The 23,126-nt window shown below is 37.6% G+C and overlaps 1 protein-coding gene and 2 long non-coding RNA genes across 4 annotated transcripts; all 3 read right to left on the bottom strand.

Moving 5' to 3' along the window:
• Positions 1-11,047: 11,047 nt before the first annotated feature.
• LOC130996000 (uncharacterized) lies at positions 11,048-21,407 on the bottom strand. 2 transcript variants are annotated; one of them, XR_009092322.1, is made up of 3 exons: positions 21,107-21,330; positions 20,688-20,996; positions 11,048-11,405 (listed from the first exon to the last, which is right to left on the bottom strand). It is a non-coding gene; the product is annotated as an uncharacterized LOC130996000 (long non-coding RNA). The 2 variants fall into 2 exon arrangements; XR_009092321.1 differs by lacking the exon at positions 11,048-11,405 and having other exon boundaries at positions 20,517-20,996; positions 21,107-21,407.
• On the bottom strand, positions 12,308-13,331 carry LOC130996032 (uncharacterized). The gene is made up of 2 exons (XR_009092363.1): positions 13,221-13,331; positions 12,308-12,624 (listed from the first exon to the last, which is right to left on the bottom strand). It is a non-coding gene; the product is annotated as an uncharacterized LOC130996032 (long non-coding RNA).
• Positions 21,408-21,515: 108 nt separating the features above from the next.
• Positions 21,516-22,023, bottom strand: LOC130994059 (uncharacterized). The gene is made up of 2 exons (XM_057919095.1): positions 21,778-22,023; positions 21,516-21,680 (listed from the first exon to the last, which is right to left on the bottom strand). Exons 1-2 carry the CDS (start codon positions 22,021-22,023, stop codon positions 21,516-21,518), a joined length of 411 nt encoding a protein of 136 aa, XP_057775078.1.
• Positions 22,024-23,126: the final 1,103 nt, after the last annotated feature.

Here is a 23,126-nt window from a genome sequence, read left to right as displayed (position 1 = left end):
TTTTATTTTGGAACGAAAATCTCGCTTAACTTTAAACATACCTAATTTCTTTATTAAATAAAAAAGGAAATTCAATATCTCACTTTAATTGACTCAATGAAAATTGTCTTTTACTAAAAAAAAATTGTCTTCTGCTATAATTAAAAAAATTATTAGTAACTAATTCTGACTCATACAACTATTTATAAAAATATTCTCCCTCTATTTTTTTTTAATTAAATGTTCTATTTTAATATTTTTGTTTTGTTTCCTAATAAGTGTCCCATTTCAAAATTTGAGAGTATACTTTTGATATATTTTTTATTTTATTCTTATTTAATATTTATTAAAATAGAATAATTAATTGTACATATGTATTTATTATGATAAATAATAAAGTTATAAATATATTTTTGTAATTTTATTGATATGTATAATTTGATTGTTGGGGACATTTAATAAAAAATAGAGACACAATGGCTCTTTGCGAACTTGATTTGATGTTAAATTGTGGTGTATATTCCATGTTTGCATGGGGCTATTTGGGAATTATACCAAAGATTAGGGAGCAGTTGGCTAATGTCAAGGATTTAGGTATAACTATGTCACACCCCAATTCTTGAAGGAATAAATATGATCGAGGTGTGAATAATTCATAGAAATAAACAAGGAACAACCTTGTTAAAACCCGAATAATAAGATAACGAGTCAGGCTAGGCCCCTTTGGATCACAAGTTTTGTTTCATGTTTCTGACAACCGACATTCATTAGCATAAAACTAGAAATTTCAAATTGAAGCTCAAAATGAAGTCATCTTAAGTTGAGAAAACAAAAGATGTATAAGAGTAATTACTACAGCGGAAGTCTATATAGAAATTGAACCCTAACCTCAGCTCAGTCCCGTCAGCATCGGCCAGCCAACCTGAAAATATTTGAAAGTATTTTTGGGCTAAGTACTAATGTACTCAGTGGGCAAGCATTTTCATAAGCATTTCATATTTTCGTAAGAGCAGTTTATCCAATCATACTTGACATGACTTAGAAGGTTTTAAATTGAAAGAACTTCTAAGCATGTTAAAATAATTTCTTTCATTTGTGCGCACATGTCACACTCCCTTTTCCGTTACTCGCTGTGATCCCGGACCTTTTAGCCACCGACGGATCCATTTCTCCCATTGCACTTGCCCTGAGGACGTAACTCAGACAAGTTGAATTGACCTCGGGACGCTACCCAGGCAGGCCTTACATTAGATGCTTCGGAATACATCCAGCAAGCACCCTTATAACGCCTCTTAGTTAGTGCCCGATGGAGATCAACCCACCAGGTCAGCTAACGAGTGTACACAATTCTCAGACAACGCGTTAGGTCATAAGAGAACCTCAATTGATTAACTTTGCAAGCCTTAAACAGAGCAGAGTGCACATAAACATTTTATTGGATAAACAGTTTTCATTTCATTAAATAAACAGTTTGCAATTCATTTAAACATTTAGAGCTTAATAACTCAATCATACTTTATACATTTGGAAAGTAAGCCCACCTGGATAGGCAAAGCCTGAAGATCATACACATATAAACCTGTCTTGGGAAAGCAGCGCTAATCCCCTTGGTCCACAAAGCCTACAAGAAATTCTATTCTTAATAGGTCTCGTGAATCTAATCCATATCATCCTATGATTCACTTAACCGAATTTTTAAAATTTAATAATAAAGATTGAAACTAATTTTCTTGAGTTAAGAACACCAACAATATCCTTACTCGATTTTCTTCACTAATTGAATTTAATTAAACCAATTTAAATCGTAAATACTTTTATTGCAAAATGCTAATGCAATTTAATGACATGCTTATAATAAGTAATTTATTCAAAATATGCACCTAATAATAATATGATATTATTATGCAAATTATTCTTTAAAATAATTAATTAAATTAATGGTAACTTAATTAAGTAAAACAATACAGCCCTTTTTTTAAAAAAATAATAAGAGGTCCGCTTTTTGTAAAAAAAAATCGCAGCTCAAAACTTAAATAAAGATGAGACCCATCTGAATTAAATCAGCCCAAGATACTCAAGCCCAAAACTTATTCAAATCGGCCCAAACCAATTCTTCTCCCTTTTCTCCTTCTCCTACGGCCGCTCAACTTATCTCTCTCTCTCTCTCGTTTCTTTTCTCTCTCAATGCTGATACACAGTGTTATTTGATGACTACATAGATGAAGGACTTGGGTGCAAATATGAGAAGTGCAAGGAGTTAGCTGGAAAGAAAGCAAGGAAGAAGAAATTCTGTTATAACAGAATTCAGTTCAACCGAGCCTACTTCAGCTTTACTTCCTGTTCACGTTTCTAGTTAGTTTTCTCTCAATTCTTGTATATATATTCTCTGAAGATAAGAGAATAGGTTTAAGAGTTTTCTCAGCTGAATAGAGGTCAAGAAGTGTATATGCAGTAGCTTTGAAGTTAGCTTGTTAGGCTGTGTTTTCTTGGTCTTGTTGCTGAGTGTGGAGTCTGTAATCTCTCCTTCTTGTTCATAGTGGAAACTCTTGGTTGTGTGTCCGTGGATGTAGATCTTTCCAGATCGAACCACGTAATTCCTGAGTCTCTTTACTTTTCTGTATTTTCATAGCTTTACAAATCGTGTGAGCTTTGTATTGAGAGAGTATTGAGAGAGGTGTGGCTACTGTTCCATTGCTGCGATCTGTGTTCGTGAGTTTTTGGAAGCTGCTGCGCAACAAGTGGCGCCGTCTGTGGGAAACGATTTCCTACGGTGAAGGAGAGTGCTCGCAGAGGAAGAATCAAACCAAGATTGATAGAGAGAAGCGAATCCATCTGTTCTTGGAAGAATGGCGATGTCTAAGTTCGATATTGAGAAATTTACTGGAAAGAACGATTTCTCCCTATGGCGCCTCAAGATGAAAGCTATACTGACTCATCAAGGATTGATTGGTGCCATAGATAAAAGTCAGATCTCAAAGAAAGAGAGTGAAGATAAAGATCTTCTTCAAGAAATGCTACGGAAAGCACACTGCACTATTATACTCTGTCTTGGAGACAAAGTATTGAGAGATGTTTCAAAAGAAACTACTGCAGCTGGAGTTCGGGAGAAACTAGAGAGTTTGTACATGACAAAATCTCTAGCAAACCGCCTGTACGTGAAGAGGAAGCTTTACTCCTTCAAGATTTCTGATGACAAGAACATCTTAGATCAGCTAGATGAGTTTAACAAAACTCTGGATGATCTAGCCGATATAGATGTAAAGCTTGAAGATGAAGATCAGGCAATCATGCTGATAAGTGCCTTGCCAAAATCCTATGACAATATGAAGGATGCTTTGGTGTATGGCAGGCAAACTACCATCACACTTGAAGAAGTGGTGACTGCAATTAGGAGTAAAGAACTCCAAAAGGCTGCAGATTCAAAGTCAAAAGCACCAAATGAAAGTTTGAATGTTAAAGGCAAATCTCAGAAAGGAAAAACCAAGAAACCATGGAAAGAGAAAGCAAAGTCAGGCCCTCAATCAAAGTCCAAAGATGAAGATGGAAAAGAGACCAGAAAGTGTCACTACTGTCAAAAACCAGGCCACATCAGAAAAGATTGCTTCAGTTGGAAGAAGAAGCAAGCTCAGAAATCATCCACTCCAGACACTGCTGATGTTGCTGAGCAATATCAAGAAGCAGAAGCCTTGAATATAATTTCAAGCTCAAATGAAACTGAGTGGATACTAGATTCTGGTTGTACTTTTCATATGTGTCCAACTAAATCTTGGTTTGTTGATCTGCAGGAAAAAGGGCTTGGTTCAGTAATTCTTGGCAATGATGAAGTCTGCCCTGTGAAAGGGATAGGATCAGTCAAGCTGAAACTCCATGATGGTTCACTAAGGTTACTAACTGAGGTCAGGTACATTCCTAGCTTAAAGAGAAACTTAATATCTTTAGGCTCTCTGCAATCAAAAGGTTATGAGTTTAAATCTGAAAACCTCAGTTTGCATGTTGTTAAAAATGATAAAATCATTATGAAAGGTGTAAGGAAGAATAACCTATATCATCTGTTGGGATCCACTGTAATAGGAGAAACTGAGCATGTTTCAACTTATGAATCTATGTTATGGCACTCGAGGTTAGGTCATGTTAGTGAAAAAGGCTTATTAGAGCTTAAGAAGCAGGGGTTTATTGATGTTAAACATGAAATTAGTATTAATAACTGTGAATCATGCATTTTAAGCAAAAGTAAGAAATTGGTTTATCCTGTTGGTAAACATCTGTCCACTGCTCCATTACAATATATCCACTGTGATTTGTGGGGTCCTTCAAAGACTACCACTATAGGTGGAGGAAGTTATTTCATCTCCCTAATAGATGACTATTCCAGAAAGGTATGGGTATACATTCTTAAACATAAATCTGATGCATATGATAAGTTTGTTCAATGGTGCAGTGAAGTAGAAAATGAAAAAGATTGCAGGATTAAACATTTGAGAACTGACAATGGCCTTGAGTTTATATCTGAAAAGTTCAGTGAATTTTGTAAAGCTAAAGGGATCAAAAGGCATCTTACTGTACCTGGGAATCCACAGCAGAATGGGGTTGTAGAAAGGATGAATAGGACCTTACTTGAGAGAGTAAGGTGTATGCTGAGTAGCTCTGGACTGCCTGCAAGGTTTTGGGGAGAAGCAGTTACTACAACAGCCTATTTGATTAATAGGTGTCCTTCTACTGCAATAAATTTGAAAACTCCAGAAGAAATGTGGAATGGCAGGTCAGGAGGTTATTCTCATTTAAGAGCATTCGGTTGCCTTGCTTATGCTCACACAAGGCAAGACAAGCTAGAACCTAGAGCTCTGAAATGTATTATGATTGGATATCCTACTGGTGTGAAGGGTTACAAATTATGGTGTATAGAGTCAGGAAAGGGAAAGGCTCTTGTAAGTAGAGATGTCATCTTTAAAGAAGATGTCATGCCATATAAGAAAGAGGTGTCAAATGCTGAACTTGAGGTGGAGTCCACTACCAGATCTGCTGATTCTGAAACTCAAAAGGAAATTACTAAAGATGATGGTATAAAAGAGGAAGAATCAGATTATCAAGACACTTCTGTAGATAACTTGAGTGACTATCACTTGGCAAGAGATAGGGTCAGAAGAGAGATCAGGCCACCAGCTAGATTTGCTCATGCTGAACAAGTCTCTTATGCTCTCAACATTGCTGAAAAGATTGCTTACCAGGAGCCAAAGAATTACAAGGAAGCAGTCAGTTGTAAGGATAGTAAACAATGGATTAAAGCAATGGAGGAGGAGATTGAGTCTTTAATAAAGAATAAGACCTGGAAGTTAGTACCAAGAGTAAAAACACAGAAGTGTGTTAGCTGTAAATGGATTTACAAAAGGAAGGTGGAGGTAGTTGGAAACACTGAAATGGTAAGGTATAAAGCTAGACTAGTAGCCAGGGGATTTACACAACAAGAAGGTATAGACTTTACTGAAATTTACTCTCCTGTTGTAAGACATACTTCTATTAGGATTTTGCTGTCTTTAGTTAATCAATTAGGATTAGAACTGCATCAGTTAGATGTTAAAACAGCATTCCTGAATGGAGAACTAGATGAAACAATATACATGAATCAGCCTGAGGGCTTTATTGTTAAAGGTTTAGAATCTCAGGTGTGTCTGTTAAAGAAGTCTCTTTATGGTTTGAAACAGAGCCCTAGGCAGTGGAATAAAAGGTTTGATGATTTCATGTTGAGCATTGGTTTCTGCAGATCTCTTTATGATAAATGTGTGTATCTGAAAAAGGGCAAAGATGGAGGCCTAGTGTGTTTATTGTTATATGTTGATGATATGTTAGTTGCTAGCAAGTCATTAACAGAGATTGTTGAAGTTAAGCAAGCCTTAAGTGCAGAATTTGATATGAAGGATCTTGGTGAGGCTAGAAGAATCTTGGGAATGGATATCAAGAGAAACAAAGAAAAGGGTGAGCTAATGCTACTTCAATCTGACTATATTCACAAGGTACTCAGGAAGTTCAATATGAATGAGGCTAAGACAGTAAGTGTCCCCTTAGCTCAACATATTAAACTTTCTGAACAGCAGAAACCTAGTACTAAGGAAGATGAACAGGAGATGAGTAAAGTTCCTTATGCTAATGTTGTGGGGAGTATTATGTACTCTATGATCTGTACAAGGCCAGATTTAGCTCATTCTATTAGTGTCACTAGTAGGTTTATGGCAAATCCGGGTAAAGATCACTGGGAAGCTTTGAAAGTTATACTCAGATACTTAAAGTCAACTTCTGATGTTGGGATTGTGTTCAAGCAAGTTTCTGCTATAGGTGGTGAGGTGTTTGCTGGATTTGTAGACTCTGATTATGCTACCAGTATTGATACAAGAAAATCACAAACTGGTTATGTGTTTACAATGTTTGGTTCAGCCATTAGCTGGAAGTCAATGCTCCAATCTGTTGTAGCACTCTCAACTACAGAAGCAGAATATATAGCTTTAACTGAGGCAATAAAAGAAAGTGTTTGGCTCAAAGGGATGATTCAAGAGTTTGGTTTTCAGCAGGAATCAGTCTCTATACTTTGTGACAGTCAAAGTGCCATTCATCTTGCAAAACACCAAGCATTTCATGAACGCACTAAGCACATAGATGTGAGGTTACATTTTGTGAGGGATATCATTGAAAGGGGTACTGTAAAGGTTGTTAAAGTGGGGACTGAGAACAATGCTGCTGATATGTTAACTAAATCTTTACCAGCAGTCAAGTTCAATTATTGTCTTAAGTTGATAAATGTTTGCTCTCTTAAGGAGAGCTTGTCTGTGTGATTTGATTCTTTTCTGTTTTGTGATGCACAGCTGCAGGTGGAGCTTCTACTATGAAGTCAAGGTGGAGAATGTTATTTGATGACTACATAGATGAAGGACTTGGGTGCAAATATGAGAAGTGCAAGGAGTTAGCTGGAAAGAAAGCAAGGAAGAAGAAATTCTGTTATAACAGAATTCAGTTCAACCGAGCCTACTTCAGCTTTACTTCCTGTTCACGTTTCTAGTTCGTTTTCTCTCAATTCTTGTATATATATTCTCTGAAGATAAGAGAATAGGTTTAAGAGTTTTCTCAGCTGAATAGAGGTCAAGAAGTGTATATGCAGTAGCTTTGAAGTTAGCTTGTTAGGCTGTGTTTTCTTGGTCTTGTTGCTGAGTGTGGAGTCTGTAATCTCTCCTTCTTGTTCATAGTGGAAACTCTTGGTTGTGTGTCCGTGGATGTAGATCTTTCCAGATCGAACCACGTAATTCCTGAGTCTCTTTACTTTTCTGTATTTTCATAGCTTTACAAATCGTGTGAGCTTTGTATTGAGAGAGTATTGAGAGAGGTGTGGCTACTGTTCCATTGCTGCGATCTGTGTTCGTGAGTTTTTGGAAGCTGCTGCGCAACACACAGAGTACCCATGCTCCCTCCTCCGAGCTCCGACGACAGCCGCCACCACCATGGTCGTCACCGCCTCCCGACACCCCTCTCCTTCTACTGACTATATCTCCTCCCTCGTCTCATCCTCTTTGGCTGAGGACGAAAGACACACATCAAATCTCACCCCTCCCTCATCTCTCTCAGCCCTCCGACGACTATAGCCTCCAAGCCGCCGCCTCATCTTACTCTCTTCGCCCGTCCTCGGCCGAGCAGCTGCAGCAGAGTCGCTGCTATGCCCTAGTCCACTTTTCCCAAATCCACCGATTCCCGGCGACCGCTCCGCCACACGTGACGCCGCCGAGCTCAGCCCGAAACCCCTAATTTCCATCCCCTCCTCTCTTTTACTTGCGTCGGACGGACAACAGCGATGAGCCGCCGCCGACCGTCGTATCCCTCCCCTGCCTCGGCCGGGCAGTAGCAGCTTTCGTAGCCACCACCACCGCCGTCCGTCGACCCTCTCCAGACCCGGCTCACACACCCAACAAACATATATCATTCTTCTTCTTCTCTTCTATTTACTAGTACAGTTTTTCTTAAAAGCATTTGTGTAAATGTAAAACTTGTGAAAAGCTATTCCAAAAATTCATGTATGTGTTTCTTTTAACATGGGCTGATTTAGTAAAATATACATAAGCTTATATATATATATATATATATATATATATATATATATATAGGGTGTGGTTCTAGAGAGAACTACATTATTTGTGAGAACGGGAGAACCATCAAATCTAATGCATCCACTGTAAAAATTAATGCATTCGCTGTTAAAATTAATGCACTAAATTTTTTAAAAAAAAATGCTCCCTTCAGGATTCGAACTCAGGATCTGCATTCATCCAACAAGATGATGCATTCACCGTAGATCTTGATGATCGAATGGTTGAAAATGGTTCTCCGGTCTTCTTTTATTTATGGTTCTTTCTTGAACATCTCCCTATATATATATATATATATATATATACACACACACACGAATATATGAAAGATGAAAGCTTTCTGATAGATTTGTGGAACTAAAATATATCATGCCAGTGAAATTGTATGCGTATAGCTGGAATAAAAATCTGTGAAAGATTAGTGGGGAAAAACCTTGAATCGGTGATTGTGGTGCTCTGAACTTGAACTCTATGTGCTCCTGTTGTGACTGGTTGGCTGATGAAGTTATGAAGCTTCAACTCTCTCTCTTTAAAAATGAAAGTGTGTTGGGTGATTGGTGTGAAGTGATGAATAACAAATTTGCTAAGTATAACTATGAGGGATGAGCTTTGAGGGTGGGCATGACTGCCTGTACTTAGGCATGGTGTGAGTGTACATGAGAGAAGGGGAATAGCATGGCAACACATGCTATTGATGGGAGGGGAAGGTGACTTGATGGGATTGTTGAGTGGAGAGAATTGAGGGAGAAGATTTGACAAATAAAATTATTCAGAGTTGGATTATTGAAATTGTAATAATTTATCAGGGTTCACTAATTAAATAGCTCGTTTAAATGCTCGATGCTTGATTTAAATAAACATATAATGCATATGAATTTAAATCACTTAATGAATTTAAATAATTCAAATTTACAAAAGTTTTGTAAATAATTTTTGTTGGAATTAAAATAAATTATTTTCTTTATTCGGCGTGAATAAATCTAATTCTAAGTTCAAAATAATTCTAAACTTAGCTAAGAAATAACGGGGTGTTACAAACTAACTGGATCCTTTCATTTCTGCAGCTCGGCTTTTATATGCGCATGAGATCTCTTATGGATAAATTAGTGTATAACTCGTGGAAATTCGAAAGATCATTATTTTATAATATAATTTATAATAAATTTTATTGTCAATTATATTGGTAATATATATTATTATTTTTATTTGATATTATCTGTACAATTTTTAGTGGGATCTATTTTTTATATCTTTGTTATATTGTAGAATGAATACTTAAACAATTATTAGTGTTATGTACGACATATAAGAAAACTATCTCGTAGAACATTATGCCATAATTTACTTACGAAAATTAAAGACAACGATACTCGACACAACAACTCACTAACCAGGCAATTGGCCACATCTTCAAAAGCAAGCAATACAACAGTCATTTCCAATTCCTCACTTGAAACCCTGAATCTACAATAACCTTCATAAGCTTTGGCTTGAAGAGAAAATTTCTAAATCCTGAATTGTAGATCCACACATAGCCTCTGCAAGTAAAAGATACGATATACATAAGCAATAGCCAGAAATAGAAATCCAACACTCATTTCCATCTATCTCGAATAGCAGTGTTAGTTATACATCAAATCTAAAAAAATAGCTTATCTTTATAAATAAATTACGTAACTTATTAACAGTTAGTCTATAATTACTAGGGTAAAATCAAAATGCAAAGACACTCAAAATGACCAATACACAACTCGTATTGCTAAAAGTACGAGTCTTTCCTTAAGAAATCTACAATAAACTTTTAAAAGTACATATGTTAAGCAAATAACATTATAAATGTTTAATGAATGCTACTGGTCTATAAATATATGAATAAGATGACCAAAATTATATCGTACTTACCTTTCAATCTATCAAAAATTTCATTATATACCACGTTAGTTGTTGTGTTGCTTGTCTGACCATTCTCGTCACATATCAAAACTTTAAGACCTTTTTTGCTAGTGACTCGTGAGATTGCGATATACAACTGGCCATGACTAAATACAGTTTTTGGTAGGTAAAGTTGTACATTTGAAAGAGATTGTCCTTGGCTTTTGTTTATAGTCATAGCAAAACAAACACTTAAGGGGAACTGCTTGCCTCTAAAATCGGATGGAAATTTCAGTGAAATCCGACGGACTCATGACCATTCTAGCAATTGGAAATTTCTTACCAACATTATTTCCTGAAATCGATTTTGCTTCAATCACACGTTCTCCTATTTTAGTAACTATCATCCTCGTTCCAATGCACAACTCATTGGACGGATCGATATTTCTAAGAAGCGTGATGATGCATCCCTTCTTCCATTTTATTTCGTGGTTTGCCAATCCTGGACACTTGATTGTGTTGAGATATTCAACAGAAAATCTTTCATCATGGACATCCACTTCTCCATCCGCTTTGCAAATGTTATCTGAACTAAGGTATACTTTTTCTTCAGGCGGCATTAAAGACATGGCGTAATTATTGATCGTATCCACCATTTCATTCGTAGGCGCCAAGTTAGCTTTGTCCTTAAATTTTTCTGGATCAGACTCTGTATTCAAAACATCTGTATATGTACTTCTCACTATAGATTCAGTAGGACTAGTACGTCCGCCCGTGCGATGCACGGCGAACACATTGAACGATATTTTAAATAAATAAATATAAATATTAAATACAATTAAAATATAATTAAATGTGATTTTTTTAAAAATAAAATAATTCATATCAATTACTCAATAAAGAATATGAGTATAAACATCTAAATTCATTGAAATCAAAAGTAAGTATAAATAATAATGAATATTAGTTATGTATCACAAAGGAAAAATTTTAATCTGTCATGTTTGATGAAAACCTTTATTTTCTTTATTTAAATTATAGAATAGTAAAACAGGTTTTTTTGTTTTTTCCTTACAAATTGAAATGGATAGTTTTCATTATTAACACAAAATCACATTTCATGGCTCAAACTAATTAGCCCAATAACAATACAAAATTATATTTAAGAATTCATATGTTTTTTTCTAACATTTTTGCGCATCTTCTTTTTCTCCAGGCTGCGGTTTTCTTTTTCATTTTCTTCTATGGTCTTCTACTTCTTCTTTGCTCCTTTGCATCTTCTCCCAAATACTTTTTCTCGTGTTTTTCTTCTTCTTAACTCTTCTTTTTTGATCTTCGGTTTCTTCTTCGCTCCTCTGCTTCTACTACCAAATGCTTTTTTCCTTTTTGTGCTTTTCTTCTTCTTCTCTTCTCTTCTGCTTCTTCCAAATGCATCTTCATATCGGACTATATTTTAAAATCTAATTTCTATAATTTCTAGGCTAAGATGGAAACTTGAACAAAATATAACTTAAGAGAAAGAAAAGATAAAATAGGCGACGCTACTATTTAACTGCAAATTGATAGGTTGCGCCACTATCTAGCAGCAAATTGCAATGTAAATCATAATTACTTTGGTGAAATTGTGGCCATTGCTATCGACACCACTTTGTGCTACAAATTGCAAATTGCAAAGTTCTAAGAATAAAAAGCTGTTAAGCTATGAGCTAGACATGCATTTGTGAAAATAAACTAAAGAATGAAAATGAGATTACTTTATTCATCTTGATAATGCTCTATTTATAGAGCTACAATACTGCATCTACATTTAAGTTAAAATATCTTTTAACTAATCTTGCCACCTCATTAAAATGGTTTGCTACTCTAACTGAGTCTGCTATGAAGAAGCTAACTAACATATTTCTGGTATATTTTTATATTCCAAGGTAGGTGAAATTGTGGTCATTATTGTCTTCAAACATTGAGCAGTAGTGATCTTGATTAGTAGCATGCATGAGATGAATTAAGTGAAGTTGAAGATGATAGTCCTCTACCCATCTCCAAGAATGGGCCAGCTGGTGGAGCTCGGCAAATTCATCCTCCACCACCACCTCTCCCTATCCATCATCATCCTAGTGGCGCCACCCACATGTTAAGGCCCATGCTCGATCGAACCTCCTCTGATTACCAAACTTTCCTTAATTTCTCTATCAGTAAACCAAATTCAGCTAGATTGATCGTAATAAACTCGAAAGCTTAGAGCCTATGCCTCTTCAAGCTATACGATTGTTTATTATTTTCAAATAGACTGCTTGCAAATTAATAATAATTTTGTCACACCCCAATTCTTGAATGAATAAATATAATCGAGGTGTGAATAATTCATAGAAATAAACAAGGAACAACCTTGTTAAAACCCGAATAATAAGATAACGAGTCGGGCTAGGCCCCTTTGGATCACAAGTTTTGTTTCATGCTTCTGACAACCGACATTCATTAGCATAAATTTAGTAGTGCAGAGTCTAAGCTCGGTCAGATATATCATTTGTAATTTAACATGAAGATCTTGAGTTGGGAAAACAAAAGACTGATATGAGTAATTGCTACAGCGGAAGTCTAACATAGGAATTTATCGCTAGCCTCAGCTCCGTCCCGTCAGCACCGGCCAGCCAACCTGAAAACATTTGAAAGTATTTTTGGGCTAAGTACTAATGTACTTAGTGGGCATGCATTTTCTGAAACATCTCATATTTTAATAAAGACAGTTTATCCAATCATACTTGACATGACTTAGAAGGTTTTAAATTGAAAGAACTTCTAAGCATGTTAAAATAATTTCTTTCATTTGTGCGCACATGTCACACTCCCTTTCCGTTACTCGCTGTGATCCCGGACCTTTTAGCCACCGACGGATCCATTACTCCTGCTTTACTTGGACTGAGGGCGTAACCCAGCCAAGCTCCCATTTGGGACCCAATGCTCCGGAACACATCCCGTCGAGCACCCTTATAACGCCTCATACATGATTAGTGCTCGATGGAGATCAACCCACCAGGTCAGCTAATAGGTGTACACAATTCTCAAATAACGTGTTAGGTCAAGAGAGAACCTCGATCGATTCATTGTTGCGAGCCTTAAACGGAGCAGAGTGCACAAAATATTTTATTGGATAAAAGTTTGCATTTAATAGAATAAACAATTTGCATTTCATTGAAACATTTAGAGCTTAATAACTCAATCATACTTTATACATTTGGAAAGTAAGCCCACCTGGATAGGCAAAGCCTGAAGATCATACACATAAAAACCTGTCTTGGAAAAGCAGCGCTAATCCCCCTGGTCACAAAACCTACAAGAAATTCTATTCTTAATAGGTCTCGTGAAGCTAATCTTACGTCGTGGTGAAGTGCTTAACATTCTATAATTCACTTAGCCGGGTTTTCAAAATTTAGTAAATAAATAATTGAAAACTAAATTCTTGAGTTAAGGACACCAACAATATCCTTATTCGATTTTCATAAATAATTTGATTTAATGAAAACCAATTTAAATCATGATGCAAATGCATAGCTCATTTCATACTTTAATAATGTAATAAGTAATTATTTGAAAATATACACTTCATGATGCTAATAATATTATAATGCAAATCATCTTTAAAATAATTTAATCAAACTAATTATTAGTCTAATTAAATAAAATAGGGAAGCCATTTAAATAGATGAAATAGAGCCCATGCTTAAATAAATAATAGCCCATACCAATTAAAAGATAAGGCCCAACTCAATAAAATAGGAATGGCCCAGACTAAATAAAATAAATCGGGCCCAGCTCAATTAGGCCCAGCCCTAATAGCCCAAAAACCTCTTTTCTTCCTTTCCTCCCTCACAGCTGCGCCTCTTCTCCCCCATTTCGTCTCTCTCTCCATTCACTCTCAAAATGAAATCCACTCAACTCTCTCTCGGCTCACACAATCCGCCCGGCTCCCTTTATTCTCCGGCGAAGCAGCGAACCAGCCACCGACCGTCAACTCCGGCCTCATCTCCCTCAATTCTCGTCTCTCTCTCTCTGCCTCACAACGCACACACACACATAGCAGCACCGATCTCTCTCTTTCTCCCGAACTCACGGCCGCCGAGGCCCATCTCCGGCAAAGAGCGCCGTCTCCGGTCACCCTCACCGTCACCTTCTTCTCTCTCTCCGTCCGTTCACAGATCGCCCGACGACAGCCGAAGAAGTGGACTGCCGCCGCTGACCTCCCTCGCGATCTCTCTCTCGGCCTTCCGGCAACAGCAGCCGAGCCACCGTCGCCGACACCCTCAGCAATACCCAGCCCAGACCACCTCTCTCCCTCCAGCCGTGGCCGGGCAGCAGCGGCACCGCCGCCGTGCCCTGCCTCCCTCCGCTGATCCTATCGAAGCAGTCGCCCATCCCCCTACCCTTTGCTCCCTCCGGCCGACAGCAGCGAGGACCGCCGCTGACCGCCGCCCCCTGACCTCTAGTCCAGCCCTCTGCAACCCCAGCTCAGTCCATCTCCCTCTGTTTCCGGCGAGCAGCAGCGGAAGCCGCCACTTCGCCGCCCCTCCACCGACTCACACACATACCGCACATACTCAACAGGACACACATACACAACAGTCAAGCCTCGACCAAGCCTCGACACAGCAAGTTCGAAAAGTTAAAGCTTCAAGACTCTTCTTTCATAAAGATCTTTTCTTTTCTTTTCCTTTCAATGAATCATGCTTTCATTTATAAATATATGCACAGACTATGAATAAACATGTATACAGATTGTATGCATTTATGTAAATAATTTGTCATGCTTGTGAATTTGTTATGAAAATATTGAAATCTTGGTTGGTGTTATGTACAAACGAGATAGCTGTGTGTGCTTGAAACAGAGGCAAAGTAAATTGAGGTAAACACCTTGTGATGTCTGTGTAGGGGAAGAGTTCTTTGAATGGTGGTCTCTTGTTGTATACTTGAAACTCCATGGATAGGCTGGAACGAGAGAGTAATTTGAAGGATATTTGAGTTGCTAGTGAAAGTGCAAAGGATGGGTTTCCTTCAATTATGCAGAGATATTTGAGGGCTGAAATTAGGGGAGTTGGTGGCTGCCAAGCATGACTAAATCTTGACTTTTGAAGTTGATTGGGTTGACATGAGATGGAGTGGGGTGGCTGATAGGAAGCATGGGTGAAGGAGTGAAAAGAGAAAGGTGAGACGTGAAAGGTGTTGAAAATATTAACCAAAATCCCTTAATCATAGGGATTTTGTATGACTTTGTAGGAGTGGGCGCATGAGGGTGAATAGTGTAGCAATTGTAGAGGCATGGTGAAACACAAGCATGCGTGCTGTACTTGGCTGTGGTGCAAAAGGGGAGGTTGGTTTGGGCTTTTGGGCTTTGGTATTTATAGAATATCATTTCAATAAATAAAAACTAAGGCCCAAATAAATATTTGTCAAGCCCAACACAATTAAATAGTTAAAATCCAACATAAACTTTAATTAAATCATGTACAAATAAATACTTAATCATAGAGATAAATCACATATGATCACTTTAAATAATATGAAATGCATAAAGATTTGAATAGATGATTTTTTTTTTAAAAGATTTTGTAAATCATTTTGTTGGCATTAAAATAAATTTATTTCAAATTCTCCGGCGTAAATCATCTTACTTACTAAGTTCAAAATTTACTCTAAATTTAGCTAGGGAAAAGCGGGGCGTTACATCCCTCCCTCCTTATAAAAATTTCGTCCTCGAAATTGCATACTTGGGAAATCTAGTTTGGAGTACTAGACATTCACTATCAGTGCACCTACATAGCTTGATGCTTATCACATTTTCTAATCGTGAAAATGCTACTTCTCATGTCTCGAGAACTGTTGACAAATGAACTCATTCTAATCATACTATGCTTATCGTAATCAAAGAAGATCTTATTGGGACAACTATATAGTACGAGTTTATACATTGGGATGACTAAATTGACAATCACCGAGATCATAGTCATGTGGGCTGGCCAGACCCAGCACGGCGAGTCACTCAGTCAAATGGGAGCTTCGCCCCCAATCATGTCAACATCTTATCTCTTATAAGGCTCTAATTGAACTTCTAACTTAAGCACTTACTTCTAAGTACTTCAATCATAAATCATTGGTACCATATAAATCCATTCTATGCCGTTCTAGCGGTGCTATCACGACTAACATTCTTAAGACATTCTTGGGTGGTTCTCAAACGGTTTGTAAAAGAACTTATCATTCTAATCATATAGGCAGTGAACCTAAAATGATAACATAAAGCTTTCTCATCATTCATTCATACATACATACATACATATATTTGCTTTCTTTGAAATTTTGAGTCATATAGACATTAAATGTCCCCTTCATGAAAAACTTTGCTTATGCCGGAAAGATTCAAGGAATCTAACTCGACCATACATACATACATACATTGATTCGTTAAGGGCTCGGGTTGTCCCAAACACGAAATACATTCATTAAGTCGTTATGGGTTCGGGTAGTCCCAAACACGACAAAAAGCATTTACATAGCATCGTAAACATAAGGCGCACATTTTCTTGAAAACTTTCATAACATCTGAAATACATATATTTATATTTTTGAAACTATTATCGTACCTTTGTTGCGGCAGTGTGACGGCGAGCTGAGGGCTACTGACATTCTTAGAAGTCTAGAGATACTATTCTAGACTCGACATCAAAAAGCTTATGGTTATCAGAAACATGAAAGAAAACTCATGCTCTGATACCATTCTGTCACACCCCAATTCTTGAATGAATAAATATAATCGAGGTGTGAATAATTCATAGAAATAAACAAGGAACAACCTTGTTAAAACCCGAATAATAAGATAACGAGTCGGGCTAGGCCCCTTTGGATCACAAGTTTTGTTTCATGCTTCTGACAACCGACATTCATTAGCATAAATTTAGTAGTGCAGAGTCTAAGCTCGGTCAGATATATCATTTGTAATTTAACATGAAGATCTTGAGTTGGGAAAACAAACGACTGATATGAGTAATTGCTACAGCGGAAGTCTAACATAGGAATTTATCGCTAGCCTCAGCTCCGTCCCGTCAGCACCGGCCAGCCAACCTGAAAACATTTGAAAGTATTTTTGGGCTAAGTACTAATGTACTTAGTGGGCATGCATTTTCTGAAACATCTCATATTTTAATAAAGACAGTTTATCCAATCATACTTGACATGACTTAGAAGGTTTTAAATTGAAAGAACTTCTAAGCATGTTAAAATAATTTCTTTCATTTGTGCGCACATGTCACACTCCCTTTCCGTTACTCGCTGTGATCCCGGACCTTTTAGCCACCGACGGATCCATTACTCCTGCTTTACTTGGACTGAGGGCGTAACCCAGCCAAGCTCCCATTTGGGACCCAATGCTCCGGAACACATCCCGTCGAGCACCCTTATAACGCCTCATACATGATTAGTGCTCGATGGAGATCAACCCACCAGGTCAGCTAATAGGTGTACACAATTCTCAAATAACGTGTTAGGTCAAGAGAGAACCTCGATCGATTCATTGTTGCGAGCCTTAAACGGAGCAGAGTGCACAAAATATTTTATTGGATAAAAGTTTGCATTTAATAGAATAAACAATTTGCATTTCATTGAAACATTTAGAGCTTAATAACTCAATCATACTTTATACATTTGGAAAGTAAGCCCACCTGGATAGGCAAAGCCTGAAGATCATACACATAAAAACCTGTCTTGGAAAAGCAGCGCTAATCCCCCTGGTCACAAAACCTACAAGAAATTCTATTCTTAATAGGTCTCGTGAAGCTAATCTTACGTCGTGGTGAAGTGCTTAACATTCTATAATTCACTTAGCCGGGTTTTCAAAATTTAGTAAATAAATAATTGAAAACTAAATTCTTGAGTTAAGGACACCAACAATATCCTTATTCGATTTTCATAAATAATTTGATTTAATGAAAACCAATTTAAATCATGATGCAAATGCATAGCTCATTTCATACTTTAATAATGTAATAAGTAATTATTTGAAAATATACACTTCATGATGCTAATAATATTATAATGCAAATCATCTTTAAAATAATTTAATCAAACTAATTATTAGTCTAATTAAATAAAATAGGGAAGCCATTTAAATAGATGAAATAGAGCCCATGCTTAAATAAATAATAGCCCATACCAATTAAAAGATGAGGCCCAACTCAATAAAATAGGAATGGCCCAGACTAAATAAAATAAATCGGGCCCAGCTCAATTAGGCCCAGCCCTAATAGCCCCAAAACCTCTTTTCTTCCTTTCCTCCCTCACAGCTGCGCCTCTTCTCCCCCATTTCGTCTCTCTCTCCATTCACTCTCAAAATGAAATCCACTCAACTCTCTCTCGGCTCACACAATCCGCCCGACTCCCTTTATTCTCCGGCGAAGCAGCGAACCAGCCACCGACCGTCAACTCCGGCCTCATCTCCCTCAATTCTCGTCTCTCTCTCTCTGCCTCACAACGCACACACACACATAGCAGCACCGATCTCTCTCTTTCTCCCGAACTCACGGCCGCCGAGGCCCATCTCCGGCGAAGAGCGCTGTCTCCGGTCACCCTCACCGTCACCTTCTTCTCTCTCTCCGTCCGTTCACAGATCGCCCGACGACAGCCGAAGAAGTGGACTGCCGCCGCTGACCTCCCTCGCGATCTCTCTCTCGGCCTTCCGGCAACAGCAGCCGAGCCACCGTCGCCGACACCCTCAGCAATACCCAGCCCAGACCACCTCTCTCCCTCCAGCCGTGGCCGGGCAGCAGCGGCACCGCCGCCGTGCCCTGCCTCCCTCCGCTGATCCTATCGAAGCAGTCGCCCATCCCCCTACCCTTTGCTCCCTCCGGCCGACAGCAGCGAGGACCGCCGCTGACCGCCGCCCCCTGACCTCTAGTCCAGCCCTCTGCAACCCCAGCTCAGTCCATCTCCCTCTGTTTCCGGCGAGCAGCAGCGGAAGTCGCCACTTCGCCGCCCCTCCACCGACTCACACACATACCGCACATACTCAACAGGACACACATACACAACAGTCAAGCCTCGACCAAGCCTCGACACAGCAAGTTCGAAAAGTTAAAGCTTCAAGACTCTTCTTTCATAAAGATCTTTTCTTTTCTTTTCCTTTCAATGAATCATGCTTTCATTTATAAATATATGCACAGACTATGAATAAACATGTATACAGATTGTATGCATTTATGTAAATAATTTGTCATGCTTGTGAATTTGTTATGAAAATATTGAAATCTTGGTTGGTGTTATGTACAAACGAGATAGTTGTGTGTGCTTGAAACAGAGGCAAAGTAAATTGAGGTAAACACCTTGTGATGTCTGTGTAGGGGAAGAGTTCTTTGAATGGTGGTCTCTTGTTGTATACTTGAAACTCCATGGATAGGCTGGAACGAGAGAGTAATTTGAAGGATATTTGAGTTGCTAGTGAAAGTGCAAAGGATGGGTTTCCTTCAATTATGCAGAGATATTTGAGGGCTGAAATTAGGGGAGTTGGTGGCTGCCAAGCATGACTAAATCTTGACTTTTGAAGTTGATTGGGTTGACATGAGATGGAGTGGGGTGGCTGATAGGAAGCATGGGTGAAGGAGTGAAAAGAGAAAGGTGAGACGTGAAAGGTGTTGAAAATATTAACCAAAATCCCTTAATCATAGGGATTTTGTATGACTTTGTAGGAGTGGGCGCATGAGGGTGAATAGTGTAGCAATTGTAGAGGCATGGTGAAACACAAGCATGCGTGCTGTACTTGGCTGTGGTGCAAAAGGGGAGGTTGGTTTGGGCTTTTGGGCTTTGGTATTTATAGAATATCATTTCAATAAATAAAAACTAAGGCCCAAATAAATATTTGTCAAGCCCAACACAATTAAATAGTTAAAATCCAACATAAACTTTAATTAAATCATGTACAAATAAATACTTAATCATAGAGATAAATCACATATGATCACTTTAAATAATATGAAATGCATAAAGATTTGAATAGATGATTTTTTTTTTTAAAAGATTTTGTAAATCATTTTGTTGGCATTAAAATAAATTTATTTCAAATTCTCCGGCGTAAATCATCTTACTTACTAAGTTCAAAATTTACTCTAAATTTAGCTAGGGAAAAGCGGGGCGTTACAAATTTCCCCTCCTCGACAACACCTAATATTCATTTTCTTGTAGGATATGCACTAAAGTAAATTCTTTCGCAACTTGAAGATATTGCTTGATACAAAATTGCACAACACAACAGTTTAACTACTTAAATAATGTGCCTACATACAACACTTTCTAATATATGTTTTCCTTTATTATACAATGAACATTTTAAAGAAACAAAAAAATCAAAAGGACAGACATAGAAATATTCCCTCATGTTCATGCAAGAACTTCACTTATAAATTGCAAGGTACAAAAAACTATAAGAAACCTTATCAACTTGTTTTCTAGAAACATGGTTCAATTAAATCCATTGAAATAATTGTTTGAGTTCAAATCAACTAATTGAGGGTCATAGAAATGATTCATGAGCTTCTTCAGTTATGTGTTTCTCTTAATCTTACAAAACACTATTCACATCTAGATCTTTTACTTTCAGATAAATGTGCACTAAGCCAAAATTAAACAGCTAGACGACTAAAATTAGAGATTAATCATAGTTCACAGTTTAGGCTTTTCTACCTTGTGTGTATCTCCAAACATTCCACTTCACTGCTGCATCGACCTCTGCCCCAATCGCTCTTGCCTCCTTATCTTGCTCCACCTTTGTTAACTATAGTTATACATCCAAATCTAGAATAACATACCAGAAGAAAGACACGAAATCATATTTTGATGATACGAATAACAACTATCAACTTTAAGAAATGGGTTTCTTTTGCAAATGTGGCCACACATTTTCGCGATCTCAAAATTGGAGAGATGAGGAGGCTGTGCTACGGGAATACAAAGACGACGGGACTTCGAATCGCAATGTGCCTTATCCATGACCTGCAACAAAAAACCAAATCTTTTAAGGCTCGCTCCGTGACTGAATAATGTGCACACTTTCCTTATTCAAAGTCGAACATGATAGAAAGAGAGATGAGAAATAATTTAACTGGTAGATCTCTTATCCCTTGACGGTTTGGCATCTTGATCATCACCAGATATATCGTTCATGTTGTCGCTCTCATATCTGGTCTCGCGCTCTTCTTCTCTTGATATCTTCTACCCGCTTCAATAATCGAAAACAATCGCATCCTTATGCATAAATAGATGGAGAGAAGTTGTTATCGTTGCTTCAGATATATTCTGAGAGAACCGTGTCGTGTCGTGCTGTGCGTGTGAGAGATAAAACTGTTATTGTGAGAAAACCGTGTTAGACAGAGATAGAGAAATAGTTGCTGGGAGAGAACGTGGGAGAGATGATTTTTGCCGGGTAAAATTAACTGTTGAAAAAAGTGTTTTCATATAATATATAAATTAATAGATATAGATTTATTTACAGAATTGCCACAAACTGTGTTTTCATATAATAAATAGATTAGCTGCATTTTGTATAAGAATATCATCTGATAATTTCACTTCAGCTTCTCCATCATCAAAAGTGTCACCAACAATACCATCCCCTACATTAAGTATCCATTCTGCAAAGTTCTTAGTATCTTCAGCCTCTGATCCTGATGTGCAATTCTGATATAAAAAATAAATTTGATAACATTATAATCAATAAATAAAATAATTTAGATGAACATATATCTTTATAAAATTTTAACTCTAGTTTAATTACCTGCAATCGCATGTTCTTAGTTAATTTAAGAACTTTGCATTGATTCCAAAGTTTAGAAGAACTTATTGAAGCGTGGACAATATCATGCCTGCTACCATTTGGTACAACTGGTAGTATTTGTCTGAAATCTCCACCTAAGACAACGACTAAACCGCCAAATGGTTTTGAAGAACAAATTCCTGTAGGTGACCGTAGCACATCCCTTAGACTCCTATCGAGAGCTTCAAAACAATATCTATGCATCATTGGCGCCTCATCCCAAATCATGAACTTTGTCTTCTTAAGGAGTCCGATCAAATCACTATCAGGTTTGATCTTGCTACATGTTGAGTTCTCATCACAGTCTAGGGGTATACCAAATCTGGAGTGTGTAGTCCTACCTTTAGGAAGCAGTAGTGAAGCTATGCCACTTAAGGCAATTGGTAGTACAATATGTAGTAACCCGCTCTTTTAATTATATTAAAACTAGTAATGCAATAATTATTTATTGCATCTTTCGGTAATGAAACACAGTGATGATCTATTATTGATTTCGACTTATGACTTTGAGTTATATAATACTTGAAGCAGAGTTATTATTGTATTTACGTCTGTTAGCTTCGCGTGAAAAACCGCGATAAGGATTATTGAGACAATCAATAATTATTATTTCAGATTATAACTGACTTAGCAAAGTCATGTTATTTAAATTTTTGCAATAGAAGTATTATTTATATTATTAGTTATTATTATTATTCTTGCTTAAGTCGTGAATTTATTCCGGCTTGTGAGGAAAATTAAATCTTCGGATTTAATTTAGATATTAGATGAGCAAACGAATTAAATCTACGGATTTAATTTAGAATTATTTTAAAGTCCATCGATATTAATATCGAGCAGATACATCATCACACGTTACATATTGCAGTTATAGAAATTCCAAGACTAGATTTTATTTCTTTTATTTGTTTTTCACTTTACACAATCTGCCAACAATCTACACAATCCCCCAAGAGTTTTAGGCGAAGATGGCCGACGACTCCCGACCCCAGCGATGGCTCCTCGTCGATTATGGAGTAGCAGCAGTGGCTTGGTGCACGGCGGGGGTAGAGTTTTAGGCGAAGATGGCCGAATTGAATCAACATGAGAAGAGTTAGGGCTCTCTTTACCCCGTTCGCTGGATTTCGAAAGTGGTGGCGGTGGATTCAGACGAGAAGCTCGCCTTGATGCTCAGCGATTCGTTAAATCGAGAGAGCAGAGCAGAGAGCGAGATAGCAGAGCAAAGAGTAGAGTATAGCAGAGCAGAGAGTGAGAGAGCAGAGCAGAGAGAGAGCAGAGAGCGCGAGAGCAGAGCAGAGACAGAGCTACAG

The sequence above is a fragment of the Salvia miltiorrhiza genome, chromosome 7 (genome assembly GCF_028751815.1).
Source record: "Salvia miltiorrhiza cultivar Shanhuang (shh) chromosome 7, IMPLAD_Smil_shh, whole genome shotgun sequence".
Taxonomy (NCBI): Eukaryota; Viridiplantae; Streptophyta; class Magnoliopsida; order Lamiales; family Lamiaceae; genus Salvia; species Salvia miltiorrhiza.
Note: the sequence above shows the minus strand (reverse complement) of the source record. Positions and strands in the feature narration are given on the sequence as shown.

What these genes read in the sequence shown, in the direction of transcription:
- LOC130994059 (XM_057919095.1), bottom strand. Translation starts at nt 22,023, where the DNA reads ATGATGCATAGATATTGTTTTGAAGCTCTCGATAGGAGTCTAAGGGAT. An exon ending in CTAAGAACATGCGATTGCAG is followed by an intron (nt 21,681 to 21,777) that starts GTAATTAAACTA and finishes TTTTTATATCAG; the next exon opens with AATTGCACATCAGGATCAGA.